The following is an 18,884-nucleotide window of genomic DNA, read 5'->3' as shown; positions in this document are numbered from 1 at the left end:
TCCCCATTGCCCCAAGTGTTTTAATCAGTGCAGCAGAACAGGACAGCAGCACTTGTGTATAATCTTGAATATAGCCAGACTGTCCTGCTCAACCATCCTCTCCATGACCCGCCCATTCGCCGCTGCTCCCTGAGCTTGGTCAGGTGTTCGTTGTACAGCTACGTAGGTTTTGCTTTTGGAAAACTGATTGGATTTTGTGTTCGGACAAACACAGTCGAGGCCATGCTCAGACGGATACTTCAAATGGTAAGCTTCTGGGGCGACAAAGTCAACCATATTGCTTTTGTTTGGTTAAACCGAGTCTTTTTCCTTGGGAGACACGGGGCCTATCCTTGTCTGTTTTCATGGTGGGAATGCGCGTTTTAAAGCACAGCGTGTCGCAGGTGGGCGGGGTTCTTAGTTTAAAACCAACGGGAGTTCAAGTCCCGCTACCCCGTCAGATCGTAGTGAACATATCAAGCGCTCCTTACGTGGGGTTGACACAGTTAGCCACCAAATGCTAACTTGGGTACGTTTGATTGATGCTACCCTTGGCAGGGGATGTAGCAAGCTGTGTATATAACGCATTGGTGAATTCATAAGTTAACGTGTCCACATTGTCAGGGTTAGCCGAGTAAACGATAAGTTAGCTAGCTGAAGACCTTGGTCACTGAATCGTTTTATTTTCGTGGTTTCCGTTAGCTAGCTGTGTTATAGCGGTAGGTTAATTCATCGTCCAGTCATCACATGCTAACGCTGACGTTAGCCTCAGATAGAGTGTGGGGAAGTCCTGTGTCAGCTGGCTGACCGCAACATGTAAAAAAAACAAGTGTTTTAATTTAGTGTGCTTGTACTAATATTAATAGCTACATGGTTGTTTGGATAAATTATCAGCTTGTCACTAACGTTACAAGTGGTAGTAAGAGTGGTTAGCTACTATGTTAGCTTCTACTCAGGACTGCATTTCCCACAGTGCGTTGCTAGCTGCGTCATAGTGTACACTTTGAAGTCTCGGCCTGGTAACCAGGAAAATCCATCTCTGAACACTTTGCATTTAGGTCAGGAATTGACAGACTTGGACCCGTTACCTATAAGGGATTTGATTGCAAACGTTTAGGAAGATAAATCGAAAGTAAAACATTTTGTGGGTGGAATTGCCGCTTTGATCCGTTACCTATTTACATAAAGCTATACCGACCAGTACAGTAGCTTGTTAAATTAATTGCTCACACCATGTAGTAAACAACACAGATATTATCACGGGCTTGTAGGAAACACCCTGATTTAAACAGGCTCCATTTTCTAATGCACATCTGCCGTATAAAACAGCTTGGGAGCCACTGACTTGGTGTACAATGTGGTATGACAGATGAGTCATTCATGGGCACAAAACCTCCTCAAGCTGTAGACCACATTGCCAAGATAATGCTGACAGTCCATTTTAATACGGTATCATTTCCTCACCTTTGACCAATATTTGCTTGTTTTTACAGTACTGATGAAGGAGATTTCAGTGTGTTCTACAATTTAGGCTTAATGGTATTGGCAGGTAGATTATTTCAAAACAGTATAGTAAATCCCTGAATTGAGTAAAGTTCTCATTTATGTATAGGGCCTGTGTTGAAGTAAATGTTTTATAGTGTTGGCTTGTTTTAGAAATAATATTCTTATTTTGGTAGAGTCAGTGCTGGTTTATGTATGTAGCAGGTTTGATTTAGGTCAGTGTTTGTTCCATGACGTAAATGTTCAGTTCAGCCTGTCTTCAAAGTGGTGTTTGTTAACCCTCCAATAGGCTCTGAGGTGCCTGGTTCAAAGTGCTACCAGTCCCCCTCCCACCATACACACACACACACAGACACACACATATTTTGACCTTGTTCATTCATGCAGAAGATAACCAGCCCAAACAAACCCTTTTTGTGAATGGATCACCAATGGCACATCCACTCATGTGTTTGTGCTTCAGGCCAGCAGACTGAGCTGTTTTCCAGTGACCATATTCCAACCTTCCTCTTAGCTATATAAAGAGTTGTTCTTTCTTGTTCTTTCTCCCTTGCAATGCCTGGGTGTGTTGTTTAATGTAACCTGGCCAACCTGGTCTAACAGCTTGTAAGTCATTTTGTTTACTAAAACTCTAGGAACTCTTTAAATATATAAGAAACAAGTTTATTTAAAAGTAACATGGGAGAGAAGTCAGGTCAAGGACACATAAAAGTTGAAAAGCAGTGAATATCCCTGTCATAAAGTCAGTTATATAAAATGGAAAAAGATATGGTACAGCTGTAAACCATGCCCGATCGGACTGCATACTTTTGCCTGGGTGCTTCACCAGTTGCAGCTTTTTGGCTGCTGAAAAAAGACACATATGACATCTAGGCCGCTGTTTGCCAGACATTGCAGGATGCTCTGAAACAAAGTGAAACAAGGTTGTGGGGTCTGATGAGATCAAGATTGAAGTTTTTGGTCATCATACTAAATGCTGAATTTGGTGTAAGCCATGCACTGCACATCTCAAGTCCCACACCATCCATACCATACAGCATGGTCGAGGCCGAATCATTCCGTGGGGATGCTTCCTTGCTGGAGGTCCTGAATTGGTTGTGAAGGTATAGAGAAAAGTAAACATGGTAAACTACAGAGCAACCTAGCAGCTGCAACTGAATTGCAATTTGGTAGAAGATGATTTTTTTATAGACAGTGTACAGCAACCAAATGAACTTGTAACCCCACATACTGTTGTTATGATACAACTGTCTTAAATAAACATGCTTTCAAAAGGAGTATAGAACAGAGTTATAGGTTAGAGCAAAGGTCTCATAAGTCACACCCAGCATAGTTGTTCATGAGACCTTTTCTGAGTAGTCCCACTTTTCTCCAAAATTACATATTGTTCACTTGATCCAACATAAACCCAGTAGCAAAAATTGGCATTGGCAAGCAATCAGGTCATTTAACACACACACACACACACACACACACACACAAACACACACACACACACACACACAGTGTGCAGTGTGTATGCACTGATGGCATGTATCTACATACATTCAGACTGATCAAATCTATTTTCTATTCTCCAGACTCCTGGGAAGGGAGGCTCCCAGAATGCAGAGTCAGAGCAGCCCAGCACAGACCTCAACCATGATCAGACATCTGAGGTAACATGGATGTCTGATTTTGTATTTTTGTTTTTGATAACTTGAACCTGCAAGAAGAGGTGCAGAATTGAAGCTGTCTGATAAATTACTGTCACCTGGTTGATTCTGATGGTGTATTTCTGTGTTCAGGGCTTCATCTGTCCTCAGTGCATGAAGTCTCACAACTCTGCAGAGGAGCTGTTCAAGCACTATGAGCTGTTCCACGATACCGGAGACCTCCCTGCTCATGTGGCCCCCACTCGGTGAGACTGATATTAATGTATAAATTGCATAAATGCATAAATTATGACAGAGTCTCACCTCATCGTGCTCTCGACAGAATTTTACTTTGTGTGTTTTTGTTAATGCGCTCTTTCCTCCTTTTAGGGAAGACCTTACAATGCTGCGGCAAGAGGTTCAGGACCTGCATGCTTCTCTCAAGGTATGGTTGAGTATCTGAACTGTGGCTGTTACAGATGTGTGTAAATTGTCAGTTAACACAAAGACTTGACTGTGTGTGTGTGTGTGTGTGTGTGTGTGTGTGTGTTCATTCATCTATTAGGAGGAAAGATGGTTCTCTGGTGAGCTCAAAAAGGAATTAGACAAAGTCCAAGGACAACTGAAGCAAGTAATTCCTTCAAGATATTTAACACGATTCAAGAAGAGTTGGCTCTCTAAATATAGAACTGCTTAATAAAACATGATGGCGATGCTTACTCTTACTGTGCCCTATGCTCCTCTCTTTCCTTGGTTTTCACAGAACGATGGACCGATGGGCTCAGAGGATTCAGGTTGGTTACATTATATTTACATATACCTGTGACAAAGATATACAAATGTCAGTCACTAATATGTGGTGCTTTTTTTCCTCAGTCCTTGAAAGGAAGTTGAATGAAGCAGAGACAGAAAAGTTCAATATCAAGCAGATGAAAGACCTGTTTGAGCAGAAGGCTGCCCAGCTAGCCACAGAGATAGTAGGTTAGTGTTGGGCCGTGACACTGGAAGGCCTGTGTCTACATCATTTAACAACACTGAAGTTCTCTTTTGCCAGACCACTTTTAAACTCAATCCGCCGACTGTGTTTTACCCAGTCCTGCATAGGATTAAGTTTGGATACATTTGATGACGATTGAGGTATATGTGTGGTTTTGATTAGAATGTTATTAAATGGGAATTTTTTTTAATTTTTGAATCCGACAGACTTAAAGTCCCGCTATGATGAGGAGAAGAGCCTGAGGGAGGCTGCTGACCAGAGGCTAGCCAAAGTGACCGAACAACTGCAGAAAGAGAAGCAGGAGAATGAGAGACTCCAAACTGAGCTGGTACAACACAGACTTAAGTTTATATTGGTTTTTATTCTCTTCTCACAAGGCTTGAGAGACGTACTTTGTAGTTTGATCCATGAATGTTGTGCTTTGGAGTTGGAGAGAATAACGTTGGAACGACACCATGAAATCAGCTTGACTCTGAGCTGTGTGCCTGAAGAGTCGATACAGCTCCTATCCAGACAGATCCCTTCATCGTTGATATAGAAATGAGAAACAGAACTTTACCCAAAGAATTTATATGAAAAAAGCTAAAGCGTACTTAAAACTAGAGCCTTGTGGGTTGCATTTAAGTACATACTGTAATTAGGCACACTGACCTGTTATCTGGTCTGAAAGGTTCTTAACTATTCAGAGTATTTTAAAAAGGCTTCACATAAAATATAAGCTTCATACTGAAACTTTAAACAGAGACAGCACCGCCAGTTAACATCTCCTGTTTTACTCTATGTTAAAACAGGCTTGGATTTATTGTGATGGAGGTAGAGCACCACATTGTTGCCATTGCCCAAATCTGTATTGAGGTTTCTATATACACCTGAGCAGCCATTTCTAAGGACACTGACTTTTGATTTATCTTGATACCATAACAGCTTTTGCTCAACTTTTTGTCACCTAGTCTCCATGTCCTCAACACAGTGCCTCTGTTCTGCCCCCTAGCTGCAGCGACCAGGAGTGGAGGACGTGGAGGTCCTGCAGAAGGAACTGGTGCAGGTGCAGACGCTAATGGACCGTATGACGTGTGAGAGGGAGGAGGAGTCTGAACGCCTGAAAAACCACTACGAGCAACTGAAGGCTAATTACACTACCTCAGAGGTGAGGAGGGCAAATCAAGTCATGTCTTGAAGAGCAAATATAATTCTGATGAATCGGAACTATTATTATGTCCCAGTGTGTTGCAACATAAGCTGCCACTCATTTAACGTTTGACAAACACACAAACATGCACATTGTTTCCCACTGTTGATATAATCATCTACAATATTATTGTGCTGAAGTGAAATATATTTTAAGTTTAGTTCTAATGTTACCCCACTTCCTTTTCACCCATTGTTTTCTTGGGAAACCCACTGCACTTTTTTGAAAAGAACTGATCTTAAGATTCTTATTCAAATTAGCTGTAAAACAACAACTTATGAAATAGTTTGGAGGTACTGTAGTTATGTCATATCAGATGGTTCTGTGCCTAATTCTTATTAATTAATGTGTGGTGAATAATTCAGCCTGATTTACTGCATTTTTGATCCCAGAATGAGAGCCCAGCAGCTCTGTGTTACAGACTCGCCTCTTGCTGGTATATGGTGACTTACCTTTTTCCGTGTCTCTCTTCTCCTTCTTCTGCTTCGCACATAATGTATCCTTCTCCAACACTTACTCTTTCTTCAAGATTCGTAAACTGGAGGTAAAACACGCCGTTTCAAGTTGGCCCCAAATTTACTTTCATCTTTTTGAGTTTCACTTAAGTTTGAAAGGTTTTTCAGAGATTTTTTTTATTTTTTTTTTTAACAGTGTGTTAACTCTTTATGTTTTTGTGTGAGTCAGGCCTGGTTGTTACTAATTCATACCGTTTCTTTTTAATTTGATTTTTTTTTTTCTTCTGTCAGTCCTTCACGGTGATGCTTCCATTCCTTGATTCCTCAACATTAAAATTCCCTGCAAACAGAGTCTTATGTGCCCGTCTGTTGTATTGCAGTTGACCATATCCCAACTAAAAGCAGAACTGGAGAAGGGTCCACAAGAAGCAGCCGTCTACACCCAACAGATCCATGAGCTGCAGAGCAATCTGAATAATTTGCAGCAGCAAAGCCAGGTAACACACACACACACCAGCAGAACCAAACAGATACAATTATTATAGTCACATGACAGTTTTATAATTCTCAAGAGATTACTACAGGCACTAACATGTCTGCCATCTGTTACACAATATAAGATTGTGTAGGATTTACTTATACTTCAGAAATGTTAACAAGCTTTGCCAGCTGCCCCCCAGGAACAGAGCACACTGCCTCACTTTCTGTAAACTTTCCTCTGTTGCTCAACATCAGACCATCACAGTGCCCAGCTGTCACCAGAGATGTTGATAGAAATCACACGCAGCTCTATAATTAAACCAGCAGGGGGGGTGTCTGTCATGCCAGCCCTGTCACTTAGGGTGAAATACAAATACAAGTAACAACAGAGGTACAACAGGAACTGGGGGAACAGAGGCACAGGCTTCCTGCCAGAGATGAAATCCTCCAACATCAGGCACGTCAGTGTCCTTGCAGCAAAGTGGGTTCCCGGGTAAGAGAGGGATTACAGGACTGGATCTCCAGTGCGATGTCCCCACCCCATGCCTCTCCTCACAGCAGGATACCCTGAGACCTGATACAGATACTTATCTCATGCAAATACAGACAAAAGTGATGGAACATACAGTGGGACACAGAGGATCAGGACTAAGAACAGACAGGTGAACAACAAATGGTCTGTAACTCCAGGATTAAAGGGCAGCAGCGAGGGGCTGTGACAATGACACGAGAAGGACGACGACGAGGCTAGGAGAGGGATGAACAAAAGAGGAGGGGAAAATCAAAGTCTCTAGAGCGGGTTGTAAATGTTGGCCAGCTGCTGCGGTGGCCTGCAGAGGTTTATTGGACGTCTGTGAAGTCCAGGTGCCCTGTCACAGTCCCTAGTTAGCAGCACGCCCCACTATTAACAACATATTTTTCTTTATCACCTTGTTGCCAAGTTTACTGCCAGTGCTCACGACAGGGCAAGTGCTGTACACATGCCACTGTATTCCAAGTCCTCTGTTGTAAACCTTCCCCTAGAAATGCCATACTTCACTTTACTCTTGACTCTCAACAGGCGACTGTTCTTTTCCATAGCTTATATCACAGGGTGTGCGGGTGTTCGTGCTTTGTTGCAGCTTCTATCACGCTAACTTTAATTTAGAAAAAGACGGCTTATTTAATGACTCATAATTCTTGATGAACTTTTCAAATGCTGTCGATCTTTATCCTTTTTCACGAGACCCTTCTCCCTCTTGAAACATTGGAAAACAATTCTTTTAAAATTGTGTAGAGAAAAATGTATTTAATTTCACTTTATTGTTTTCTTTTTGTTATTAGTTTCATGGCTTTCATTACTATTCAGGGCATCTTTCACTTCAATAACTCCCACACCTCTGGACAACTAGTGTTCATCTGACCCATGTTGTTTTGTCATTTCCTATCCTCACAGAGCCTGTCTGAAAAGCTGGCACGTAAGGAGAAGGAATATCAGGAACTGGAGGAGAGTCTGGGAGCTGAGAAAGCTGCAAAGAAGGGAGTCCAAGACAGCTTGAAGGAGAAAGAGCTGGAGGTCCAAGAGCTCCAGGCTCGGGCCACAGGGGCTGAGGCCTCCCTGCAGAAGACCCACACGGAGCTCGGAGAGAGGACTGAAGAGGTGGCAAAGCTGAAGAGTGAGATTGGCGAGCTGGAGGTGAAGCATGCAGAGCTGAAGGTTGAGAGGAAACAGCTGGAACAGCAAAGGGAAGAAAAAGAGAGCCAAGGTGCTCAGCAGCAGACAGAGATCAGTCAGGTGAGTGTGACCGTCAAAGGAGACCAGTACAACATCAAATGATTCATAAAGGATTTTGATGGTTGCCTAAACGTTTCAGTTGAAGATGCTTTACTCAGTTCAACAGAATTTACAGTACGTTGCCAAAACAGTCAAACAGAATCTGCACATCCAAAAGCGCCATTTACATCTCTGTAAAGCAACAAGCCAAAAACCACAGTCCTAACTCTGCTCAGTATATTTCAAAGCCTACTAGTTTTTCTCGCATGAAAAAAATATGTTCATAGAACACAAAGGCAGAGGCTCGTGCAAACCCGGTTTTTCATAAAATAAGTTTAGGATGAAGCAGAAAAAACATTCAAAATAACAAAGAAAGAAATCACTAATAACTGATGAACAGGTGTCATACAATAATGTTAATAAATGTGAGTATTTCAGACATCCACCATCTTCATTGAAGTCTCTACTGTATTTCTTACCATTTGTAATCGTCTGCTCTCCATCTTAATCGTCACCTCTCTCTCTGTGGCCTTCCTAGCTGCACGCCAAACTGCTGGAGGCAGAGAGGCAGCTGGGCGAGGTGCAAGGTCGTCTGAAAGAACAGAGGCAACTGTCTGGGGAGAAACTGAAAGACCGTGAGCAGCAAGCAGCCGACCTGCAGCTCAAACTCTCCCGTGCAGAAGAGCAGGTATGCATCAGATGAAACTTTAATGATCGCTGCAGGGAAAGTGAATTAATTCAATGGAACAGTCTGAACATCTGATGTTCAGGTGTGCCAGATAAGATATAATGTACACTGTACGATACTTGTATTATAATGCACAATGTAGTTTAGGTTCATTTACAGTATTTGGCTAAAATTGAGAAACTAAAGGGGAATCAATGATCTGTGCAGATGAGATTTGTAAAACTGTAGTGTGATAATAAAGAAGTGGTAAGGTTCACAAAATGATTCTGAAATCAACAATGCCTTAGTGGTTCAAAAAAACAATTGTGGTTTTCATTTTCAGTTGAAGGAGGGGGCCAGTAAGAACACAGACCTGCAGCACCAGTTGGAGAAAGCCAAGCAGCAGCACCAGGAGCTGCAGGCGCTGCAGCAAAACACCAACGGCAAACTCCGCGAGGCACAGGTACTGTTCACAAGAAAAACCCTCACATCTGAGGCAGTGATAATATTAGTGGTGAGCATGAAGCCAAGAGCAGCTATCCTGCACAACGAGTTTTAAAATCAGTTTTTACCTGGAATAATGTGTAACAAAGCCTTGTAGAAAGTTATTTAGCTCCTTCTTCTGTGTGTCAAAGCTTTAGAGGAAAGAAGCTGGTGCAGTATGCCCGTGTTTACAGTACACCTCAAACACAACATAAAACCCAGACAAGAAATAAATGAATAAAACTGACGGAAAGACAGCCAAAAAATCTGCTGTAACCTCTCGCCTGCGTTGGCTTATCTTCATTCTGTAGAATGACCTGGAGCAGGTGTTGCGTCAGATTGGGGATAAGGACCAGAAGATCCAGAATCTGGAGGCTCTGCTGCAGAAGAGTAAAGACATTGTGAGTCAGCTGGAAGCCGAGAGAGAGGACTTATGTGCCAAGATCCAGGCTGGGGAGGGAGAGACGGCGGTTCTTAACCAGCTAAAAGAGAAAAACCACGCACTACAAGAACAGGTGGATGAAATCACAGACACACATGCAGTCACTTCTCTGTGGTGTAAAAGTGGCATGACAAAAGACGCATGCCAACCCCCCACACAACTGAAAATGTACTGTCACAGCTAGTTAACTGACATGAATTAGAAAGACCACTTGTCTACCTCAGTACTCACAAGGTATAATTGCTCATTTTTGAGCCTTAAACCTTTTTTTTGTATATGTGGATCTTAAAGGTGACACAGTTAACTGACAAGCTGAAGAACCAATCAGAGAGCAACAAGCAAGCCCAGGATAACCTACATGAGCAGGTCCAGGAGCAGAAAACTCTCTTGCGTTCGGCTCAAGACCGAGCCCACACCCTAGAGACCTCAGTCACTGAGCTCACTGCCCAGCTCACAGACAGCAAGGAGAAAGTATCTCAGCTGGACTCTCAGGTAAGCCTCTAAATGAGCACGTTTGTGTAATACATGTTAAAAATGTATAAATGTATATAGTGGCGCCATTGATAATGTTTAAAAGACTGATTAGAAGAGCTGGTTAATTTTTTTGATGGTGAGAGTAACAGTTTTTGTTGGACTGTTTTCCTGCAGCTAAAGGCAAAGACAGAGATGCTGCTCTCTGCAGAGGCAGCCAAAGCTGCACAGAAAGCCAACCTGGAGAACAACCTGGAGACTGCTCAGCATGCACTGCAGGACAAGCAGCAGGTGAGCCTCCTCTATGTGCAACTAATGAGCACTTTAGTGTCCTGTGTGATATACCATATTTCTTTCATTCCTTCTCTTAACTCACTCCTTAACTTCTCTGTGCTGTGTTCTCCCTTTCTCTCCTCACTTATATATCACTTTTATCCTGCACCCTCTCTTGCCGCCTTGCGTAGGAGCTGAATAAAGTTCAGAAGAAGATGGAGGAGAAGGCCCAAAGGCTCAAAGAGAGACAGGAGCAGTGCACGCAGCTGGAAACCGGTCTGAAGGAATGCAAAGACAAACTACTGGCCTCAGAGCAGCGTGTAGAGCAGCTGGAGGGGCTCAATAAGGTTTGTGTTGAGTCTTTATAGTGAGTGACTGATATGGGACTCCCAAGAGCACGATGACTGCACAACCCTATGTACACTGTGTGATCATCTTGTAGGTCTTTAGGTTTGTTAGTTCTTCTTGTTTCTAATGCCTGAAACTGAATCTGGTGTGTTAAATTGACAGAAATTGGAGTCACAGGTTGTGGAGCTGCAGGCCACACGAGATCAGGTGCAGCAGGAAGTACAGAAGCTGCAGAAGGAAGGGTCAGAGGTTAAGCGGAAAGCTAAGGAGCTGCAGCACTCGCTGGACACAGAGAAAACAGGGTGAGACAATGTGTTCTAGTGCACTGGTTTTGATAAATTCTGTATGTAATTCATACATTGAAGTGATTTTTTTGTTTATTTGACAGTATTTTAATAAATTACTCCAAATGCATCATACATGTTGTTTCACTGTTAAGGGCTTCAACACTACAAGAGGAGTTAAAGAAAAAGGCAGCTGCTTTGAGTGACACCCAGCAGCAGCTGGAGTGCTGCGAGCAGGATAAAGCTGCTCTAAAGGTGAACCTGGACAAGGTGACCCAGGAGGGAAAGACTCAGCATGCAGAGCTGGACAGGAAAGCTCAGAGTCTGGCAGCAGACCTGAAGAAAGCCCAACAGGAGAAAGAGGCTCAGAGGAAGGAGCTTGTTTCTACTCAGGAGAGCCTAGGAAATGCTACGAAGGCACTGAAAGAGAACCAGAGTCAATTGGACGCAGAGAGGAAGAGCCACAAGTCAGCCATGGAGGAGAAGGTAGGCTCATTAATCTGCAGACAGCGACAAACCAAACAAAGCTCAGGCAAATTCAATATTACTGTTCCATTTTTCAACTCGCAACAAGGAATAGCACAAAGACACCTATTTACAACATCAGGACATTCACAACATTAATCCGTCTCAATCCTCAGGAAAAGTCCAATGAGAAGTCGCGACAGGAGCTTCTGAAGAATAATGAGACCATCACCAAGGCAGCGAAAGAATCTAAAGAGCAGCTGGAGCAGATGAGAGAGGTAAACGTCTGGGGAAAAAAAATGGAAGATCAAGCATTATTGTTTTGAACCTAACAGCTTAAGCACTATTCTGTGTCTATAAATTATTAGGCAGAGAAAAAGTTGAAAGGGCAGCTGACCTCATTAGAGCAGCAGCACTCCAAGGCTCAGGAGGCACTGAAGGTAAAGGAGAATGAGTTGGAGAAAGTGCGGGCACAATTGAAGACAACCCAGGGGTCCTTTGAAGGGGAGATCAAGAAACTGAAGGGTCAAGTGACAGAGTTACAGGAAGTCAGTGTCAAGAAGGTAAGAAGCCTTTTCTATCCTGTGGACAACTGTTGACATACCTGACCACACAGCTGCTTCTTTTTAAAGGACTGATATTAACTATTTTTCACAGGTTTGTTGTGAAAGAAGTTGTGTAATGATTATATGTGTATATGTTTAGAAATGTGTGTATTTGACTCGTATCTCCAGGCAGAGGAGGAGAGTAAGCTGAAGGATCAGGTGTCAGGGCTCGGCCAGGAGCTGGCCACTGAAAAGAGCCGGACAGCAGAGCTGCAGAAGGCCTTGGAGCAAAGTCAGGAAAGTCTCACTAAGCTTCAGTCTGACTTCTACGGCAAAGAGTCTGAGGTTTCTGCAGTGCGTCAAGACCTCAAGGTACGTTAATGCACGAAGGGTTGGAGGAGCTAGAGACGGGTAATGACTTGATTTGATGAGGATGTTAAATGTTGAATTCACAGACATCTATTTGAACTAATTCTTCTGAGCAGCTCTCACAAGGTCATTTCTGGTTTTAATGATTTCTCTCCTCACCAACCCTAAGTAAGTGACTTCTAACCTTCCTCTGACTGTAGGCATCAGAGGAGAAGCTGAGCTTAGCCCAGGAGGAGCTGGCTGCTAACCGAACCCATCAGACTGGTTTAGAGGCTCAGATCCAGGAACTGAAGACGAGCCGCGGCTCATTGGAGCAGGAGCTAGCCAAACAGAACCAGAAGCACCACCAGCAGGAACAAACACTGAAGGAGCTGCAGAAGCAAGAGGTCAGACAAACGGATTAACACACATACACACTCAACTTAATCTGATTAAGTTAATATATTCTGAATAAATTGTACCTGCTCACCCAGAATCAAGTGAAGGAGGAGCTAGAGAAGGAGAAGAGCAAAGTGGAGGAGCTGAACAAAGCCAAGACTGTCCTGGAAAGGAATAACAGCAAATTAACTTCCGAGTTAAAAGCACTAACAGAGAAGAGTGAGAAGGTCAGTGTCTTCTTTTTTTTTCTCATTTGAGGAAGAAGAAACTGAGAAAACCTAAATCCAAACAGAAATCTTTAATAGTGCTACTGTTAAAGACTGGGCTAATGTAGACAATGACCACCATTTTCTGTCTCACACTGACATGGCCTGCTTCCCATGCTTGTGTCTTACATAAACAGCTTAACTCAGGGTGACTGCAGGTCATCAGGGCCACATTCTTCAAAGGTATAACTGGGCATGCTTGAGTTGGCAATTTGACATAAGCCTGGATTTTTCATTTCTTCAAAGTTGTCTTAAAATTGATCTGAAGCTATTGTCAGAGCAATAACTTCCAAAGCTCAAACCTGCTCGAGCTGTTTGAAATCTGCAATGTCATTTTCATATGAGAAATACTGCTTCCAAGCACTAACTTTTTCTGTTGCTTTTCAGGAGCTGGGTGAGTTGCAGGAGGCCAAACAGCTGTTGATCCAGCAGAAACTGGAGTTACAGGGTCAGGTGGAGGCGGCGCAGGGTGACCTAGACAAAGAGCAGAAAGAGCACCAGGCCACCAGGGACAGCAGGAGCCAGAGAGAGGAACAGCTCCTCGGCCAGACCAAGGATGCCAAGGATCAGCTGGTAGGCTCACTCACCAAGTTTAGTTAAAATGAGCAGACGAGATGTCATTCACTCCCCTCACGATTCTTTTTTTTTTTTTTTCTTTTGTGACATGATCAATGTATCCTTCTAAAGGCGGCAGAGAAGCGAGCCAGAGAGGAGCAGGTGAAGCTCAGAGAGGAGGCAGAAGCTAAGCTGGGCGTGCAGGTGACGGCTCTGAATGAAAATGTAGCCACACTGAAGAGAGAGTGGCAGGGCAGCCAGCGGAGAGTTGGTGAACTGGAGAAGCAGACAGATGAGCTGAGAGGAGAGATCGCCGTGCTGGAGGCCACCGTGCAGAATAACCAGGACGAGAGACGGGCTCTTTTGGAAAGGTGTGTTGATATTTTTTCATTCGACTAACATGTCACCTTGCAGATAATGACTCTTTGTCTTTAAAATATACAATAAGCCTAATGAGGTTTTTGAATGTGCTCGAGTGGCCTAAAAGCTCACTGAAGTGTATGGTAAGTAGCAAGCAGCTGTTAAAAAGGGAGCGCTTTAATTCCCGCTGTCTGAGTTTGTGACTTGAGTCAGCTCCTTTAAAGGTTAATTCAAAAGATAAGTCGGCAAAGTTTTCCATTGTCAGATTTCTGCTGCACATGTGCTTCCACTGGGTCACAGTCACATTACTGAAATGATCCACATCCAGTGTATGCCGCCACAGTCGACGAAGATGTTATGTTGAGCTTTGTGAAGGGTGAGGTTTTCCAGTGAATCTAACACATTCCTCTAAAACAATTACCCGCCCTCAGTTCCAAGAAAGAAAAAAAAAAAAAACAATAAGGCTCTGTCAAATTAATTCCGGTTAACACATTGATAAAAAACCCCCTCTATTACAAGACTACATTATAACATTATCACCATGAGCTGTTGAACTGGAAGTTTTGCCCACATCTTTCAGACAATTTTTAATTCACTCATTTACAATCTTAATTTTTAAAGAACTTCATTTCCATGTACATAAGAAATGATAATTAAACATGAAATTCATCATATATTAGACATATCAAGGCTGTTGAATGTACCAGACACACACACACACACACACGCAAAATGAAAACTGAATATGAGTCAGCAGGTTCACGTCTAAATATGTCCCTTTTGTATTTGCTGTAACTAAATCCTGCTATGATCCTCCAGATATAGGGAATTACTTTTTTTTTTAATCTGCATTGACTGCGCTACTGCATTACACAAGGCTGTAGTTAGCTGAGTGTTAGATTGCCCACAGATGAAATTCACAGGGAAAAACTAATTAGAAGAAGGCTGCATTGAATGAAGCCTGTTGTTTGTGTGCATACTGTGAAAGTCCACCCTGTTCATGTGCAGTAACTACAGTGGTGTGTAACTCCTTACAGTACTGGTGTGTTTAGTTTTGGTCTTTGCTCCTCTTATCTTAACTTTTAATAGAAAAAAAAGTTACCTATGAAAACATGCATTCACTTTCATTCACTGAATATTCATTTGTTTTAAGTGATGTGCTTCATGCTTAAGTGAATGGGTGTAATGTGATTAGACAAAATTGAATTGAAATGAGGCAAAAACACCTTAACAACAGAGTGCCTTGGTAGCACAGAGCTTTGGTAAATAGAAATTACCCAGAGGACATCATCATCATCATCATCATCATCATCATCATCATCATTATCATTCCCCAAAGAACTGTGCTCTTGAAAGTATTAATTAACAGACCTATTCCGCAGCAAGCCAAAGTAATGGTGGTAGGAAATTCTCCTGGGCCACTAATTAAGATGAGCCCACACAAATCATCATTGCTCTGCGGTTGTGTTCCAGGTGTGTGAAGGGTGAGGGTGAGATAGAGAAGCTGCAGGCCAAGGTGGTGGAGCTGAGGAGGAAGCTGGACGATACGACAGCAGCCATGCAGGAGCTGGGCAGAGAGAACCAGTCGCTCCAGGTCAGTCGCAAAACACCAGATGTGTTGTTGTTAAGCACTATGGTACAAATACGTCTGGGCAGTATGTACAGCAGTTGTCAATAGTTTGTCTCCGAATGCTTCATTGTGTTACTGCACAAATTAAGTTAGATGTTCTCTTCGGGTGCTTTTAGATCAAGCAGTCACAGAGTCTGACCAGGAAGTGGGCCGAGGATCACGAGGTGCAGAACTGCATGGCGTGTGGGAAAGGCTTCACTGTCACTGTCAGGAAGGTAGTATGAAGTTTTCTTGAAGTGTTTTTGTTTTAAAAGCAACAGGATGTAATATGTCATTATTGAGTGTCTGCCCTCTATCTCTCCTCCAGCACCACTGCAGACATTGCGGAAACATTTTCTGCGCCGAGTGTTCGTCGAGGAACGCCCTCACGCCATCTTCTAAAAAGCCAGTACGGGTGTGCGAGACGTGCTTCGAGGAGCTCCAAGGCTGATCTCCCTCTGACCCCTTTACCTAACCCCAAGACCACCCAGCCCCCCCACGCTCTTTCCCTCCCTTTCCTACTCCAGTGGGCAGAAGGCGGCGTGTCTTTGTCATATTTAATGTGCACTATAAAGGACAGACCCTGTGCAAAGACTCCCACCTGCATGTGACTAGTGGCTCTGGTGCGGAGGGAAATAACTGAAGAGACGCCAGAGTCACGTGACGGGATGGGGTGGGACTGGTTGGGATTGTCTGTATCTGTTTCTGTGCCTTTGCTACTCCTGTGGACTGCCAGAGAGCGGAGACAGTGAGAACTAAACACCATCCATCTCTTTAAGTTCCTGTTCACATCTCCATCATTGTTTGGCATCATTAGCAATTGCAAGGTGGCTGCTTTTGTGCATTGTGACGTCTGTTGTCAGGAGGTATAAGGTCGGTCTGACACTGCAGGAGCGAATGGGGAAGTAAATATTGTAATAGTTCTGTTGAAAATCACTGCTGCCCTACAAAGGTAAATGCAGGTAACTATTTTGTCCAAAACCAATATCTGTAAATGCCCAATGTAACATATTTTCTGTGTATAACTCAATATATACATCAATTTGATCAATAACTGAAAACAGAAAAAGTTAAGATAAATGAAATTCTCATTTTTATAGCAAGAAAGTTTAACTTCAATAAGTACAAAAATATTTTTGTAAAACTTTTCAATTTCACTGAGAGACTGTATTTAATGTGTGTAATGCAGATTTTTACTTTTGAACAGAAAGGTGTTTCTGAAGTAGTTTTTCAACCGTCAACACTTAATTTCCTCCAAAACAAGGCTACCAAAACCTGTTAGTTCAGCTGCTTTAATTTGATGTTTATGGACAGGGTTTCATATTTATGCATTATGTTGTGTGAATTCACATAGCTAAAGAGCACCAGGTCCTTTTCGCTAACATTGTGTTGTATATTATAACAGTAAAAGGGAAATAATTACAGCTTGAGATTTTTCATGGAGCAATTTTTTTTTTCGATTTATGAATCTACAACTGAAACAACAGTAGGAATATTGTTGTTTCCTTAAAGAAAACATTTCATCAGTCAGTTTATGCACCAGCGTTTTTCTGCACGTAACTTGAGGTTAAATAAGTTACTGCATGTTTCCTTTGTGTGGCAGCGTGTTTGTGAATTTGTCGAAATTAACGTGTTCAGCCTATTTCATGACCAAAGAATGTCTGCAGCAGGAATACAGGCCGGATGAAAGCCCTGAGTTTGTTTTCGTATTTCAGTATTTTTTTCTAAGCGTCTCTGAGTTTTAAATCACAGGGTCTGACATTTTTATCTTGAACACAGCGGTGCAAAGTGGCACGTGGGACGATCTGACAGGTGGTTTTTTTTTATGTACACTCAGTTTTTGCTGTGCCACATTTCTCTTTGTGTGTTAATTTCTAAAAAAAAAAAAGTGGTGCTTTCTGCAGACTGGTGATGCAGTCATCGAAGGTGCCTGCATGTTTATTTTTTAAATGTTTTTTCCTGCTGCTTGTCTCATCCACAGCAACTGACTACTGCTCAAGCTGTGTGTGTGTGTGAGCGTGTGTGTGTGTGTGTGTGTGTGTGTGTGTGAGCGTGTGTGTGTGAGTGAGAGCGTGTGTGAGCGCGTGTGTGCGCATGCTCTGCTTTGAAGCAATAACTGGGGCTGTGTGTGATGTTGCTGTAACAGAGTGTGTGTGTTTTAGTGTCTAGGCCTGCTGTGCTTACCTGCTGCGAATGTCGGCCGCTCAGAACCTCGCGTTGTCCGGGGACGTTGGTGCTGCTTTCAGGTGCAGCGTTTACTGTCCAGCCCGCCTGCAGCTGAGAACACTGTAAAAGTTAATTCCTGCTTTGTTTTAATTTATAATTGTTGACAGATATTGGTAAGATCTTTTTGTGCAATTGTCTACAGACTGGAGCAGGTGATAACACTGTAAGCCAGGCGAGGATTCAGGCTGTTCTGGCGTTTTGCAACAAGCAGCATGTTTCAGACAGAGGCTTACCAAATTAGTTCTTTATGCTTGTATTCCTATTCCAAAAGAATGTCCATCTCAGTTGCAAACTCTCAAAAACACCTGTCTCTTTTTATGTTGCATTGGTTTTGTTATGTCTACCTCAGATTGGCACAGGAAAAGCACTATTTCTAAACCTTAGACTTCACAAATGTTGTATCATTGCCTGCATTTGATCAAGAATTTGTGATTGATCTATCAAGTTGTACAGTCACTGAAACCCAGAGAGATGATTTGCACCTTATTGTATTCTGGGCTCTTCTGTATGAGAACCCAGCCACAAACATAGGACCACCAACTTTATACAGGCTTCAGCATTTCTATCCCCGATGTACTTAACTGCTCATTAATACGAAGTCTGTCATAATTATCTTTGTAAATGTTTGTAATGAAAGAGAAAAAGGAAATATATAACACTTGTGGATGTAGAAACATGACAACAGTGAAACTGTGTGTGGATTCATCAGTGTCTTACTCATTTTTACAAAATGGCACCACAGATCTATACACACTGAATCGTGGCTTGCTTCGTGTTGCTCAGTTATCATGCATGATGACTTAACTGGCCTGTGGCTCACACGTTTTCTCCATGTTTTAGAGTCATCATATCTGGTGGTCGTGAAGGTGTGCCTTAGGCCAACATCTTTGTGCGTCACTGCTCACTGTCAGCAGTGACGTGCACTGTGTATTACCAGTCGGGGTGACTTCAGTTCACCTGAAGGGAAGAGAAATAATGTAATTTATGTTCACATGCACCCATTGATTTTCTAATTCATCTTCATGACAAACCTAAATAAAATCTACAGTATGTTTCTATTTTTGTGCGTGAGGTTTTTGTCGACATTGCTCTCACAGCCATTTAAAGTTTGTCAGTTTAAGAAATTTATAATGTATTTTAAAACAAATCCATA

The 18,884-nt window shown here is 42.6% G+C and overlaps 1 protein-coding gene across 2 annotated transcripts; it reads left to right on the top strand.

Annotated features, from left to right (window-relative positions):
* Positions 1–92: 92 nt before the first annotated feature.
* On the top strand, positions 93–18,789 carry eea1 (early endosome antigen 1). Of its 2 annotated transcripts, XM_056386810.1 has the most exons (30): positions 93–246; positions 3,063–3,140; positions 3,270–3,382; positions 3,507–3,561; positions 3,682–3,747; positions 3,880–3,910; positions 3,993–4,097; positions 4,320–4,441; positions 5,105–5,260; positions 5,832–5,846; positions 6,138–6,254; positions 7,673–8,011; positions 8,529–8,678; positions 9,001–9,120; positions 9,452–9,655; positions 9,874–10,074; positions 10,231–10,344; positions 10,518–10,673; positions 10,837–10,976; positions 11,114–11,444; positions 11,600–11,701; positions 11,792–11,986; positions 12,158–12,340; positions 12,538–12,723; positions 12,811–12,942; positions 13,369–13,554; positions 13,669–13,907; positions 15,370–15,490; positions 15,643–15,741; positions 15,834–18,789. In XM_056386810.1, the coding sequence occupies exons 1-30, from the start codon at positions 223–225 to the stop codon at positions 15,954–15,956; spliced, it is 4,203 nt and encodes a 1,400-aa protein (XP_056242785.1). In that variant the 5' UTR covers positions 93–222; the 3' UTR covers positions 15,957–18,789. The 2 variants fall into 2 exon arrangements, with proteins under 2 accessions (XP_056242785.1, XP_056242786.1); XM_056386811.1 differs by lacking the exon at positions 5,832–5,846.
* Positions 18,790–18,884: the final 95 nt, after the last annotated feature.

Source organism: Seriola aureovittata, chromosome 10, assembly GCF_021018895.1.
Source record: "Seriola aureovittata isolate HTS-2021-v1 ecotype China chromosome 10, ASM2101889v1, whole genome shotgun sequence".
In the NCBI taxonomy this organism is placed as follows: domain Eukaryota; kingdom Metazoa; phylum Chordata; class Actinopteri; order Carangiformes; family Carangidae; genus Seriola; species Seriola aureovittata.
The sequence above is the reverse complement of the archived record's forward strand: the minus strand, read 5'-3'. Positions and strand labels throughout refer to the sequence as shown.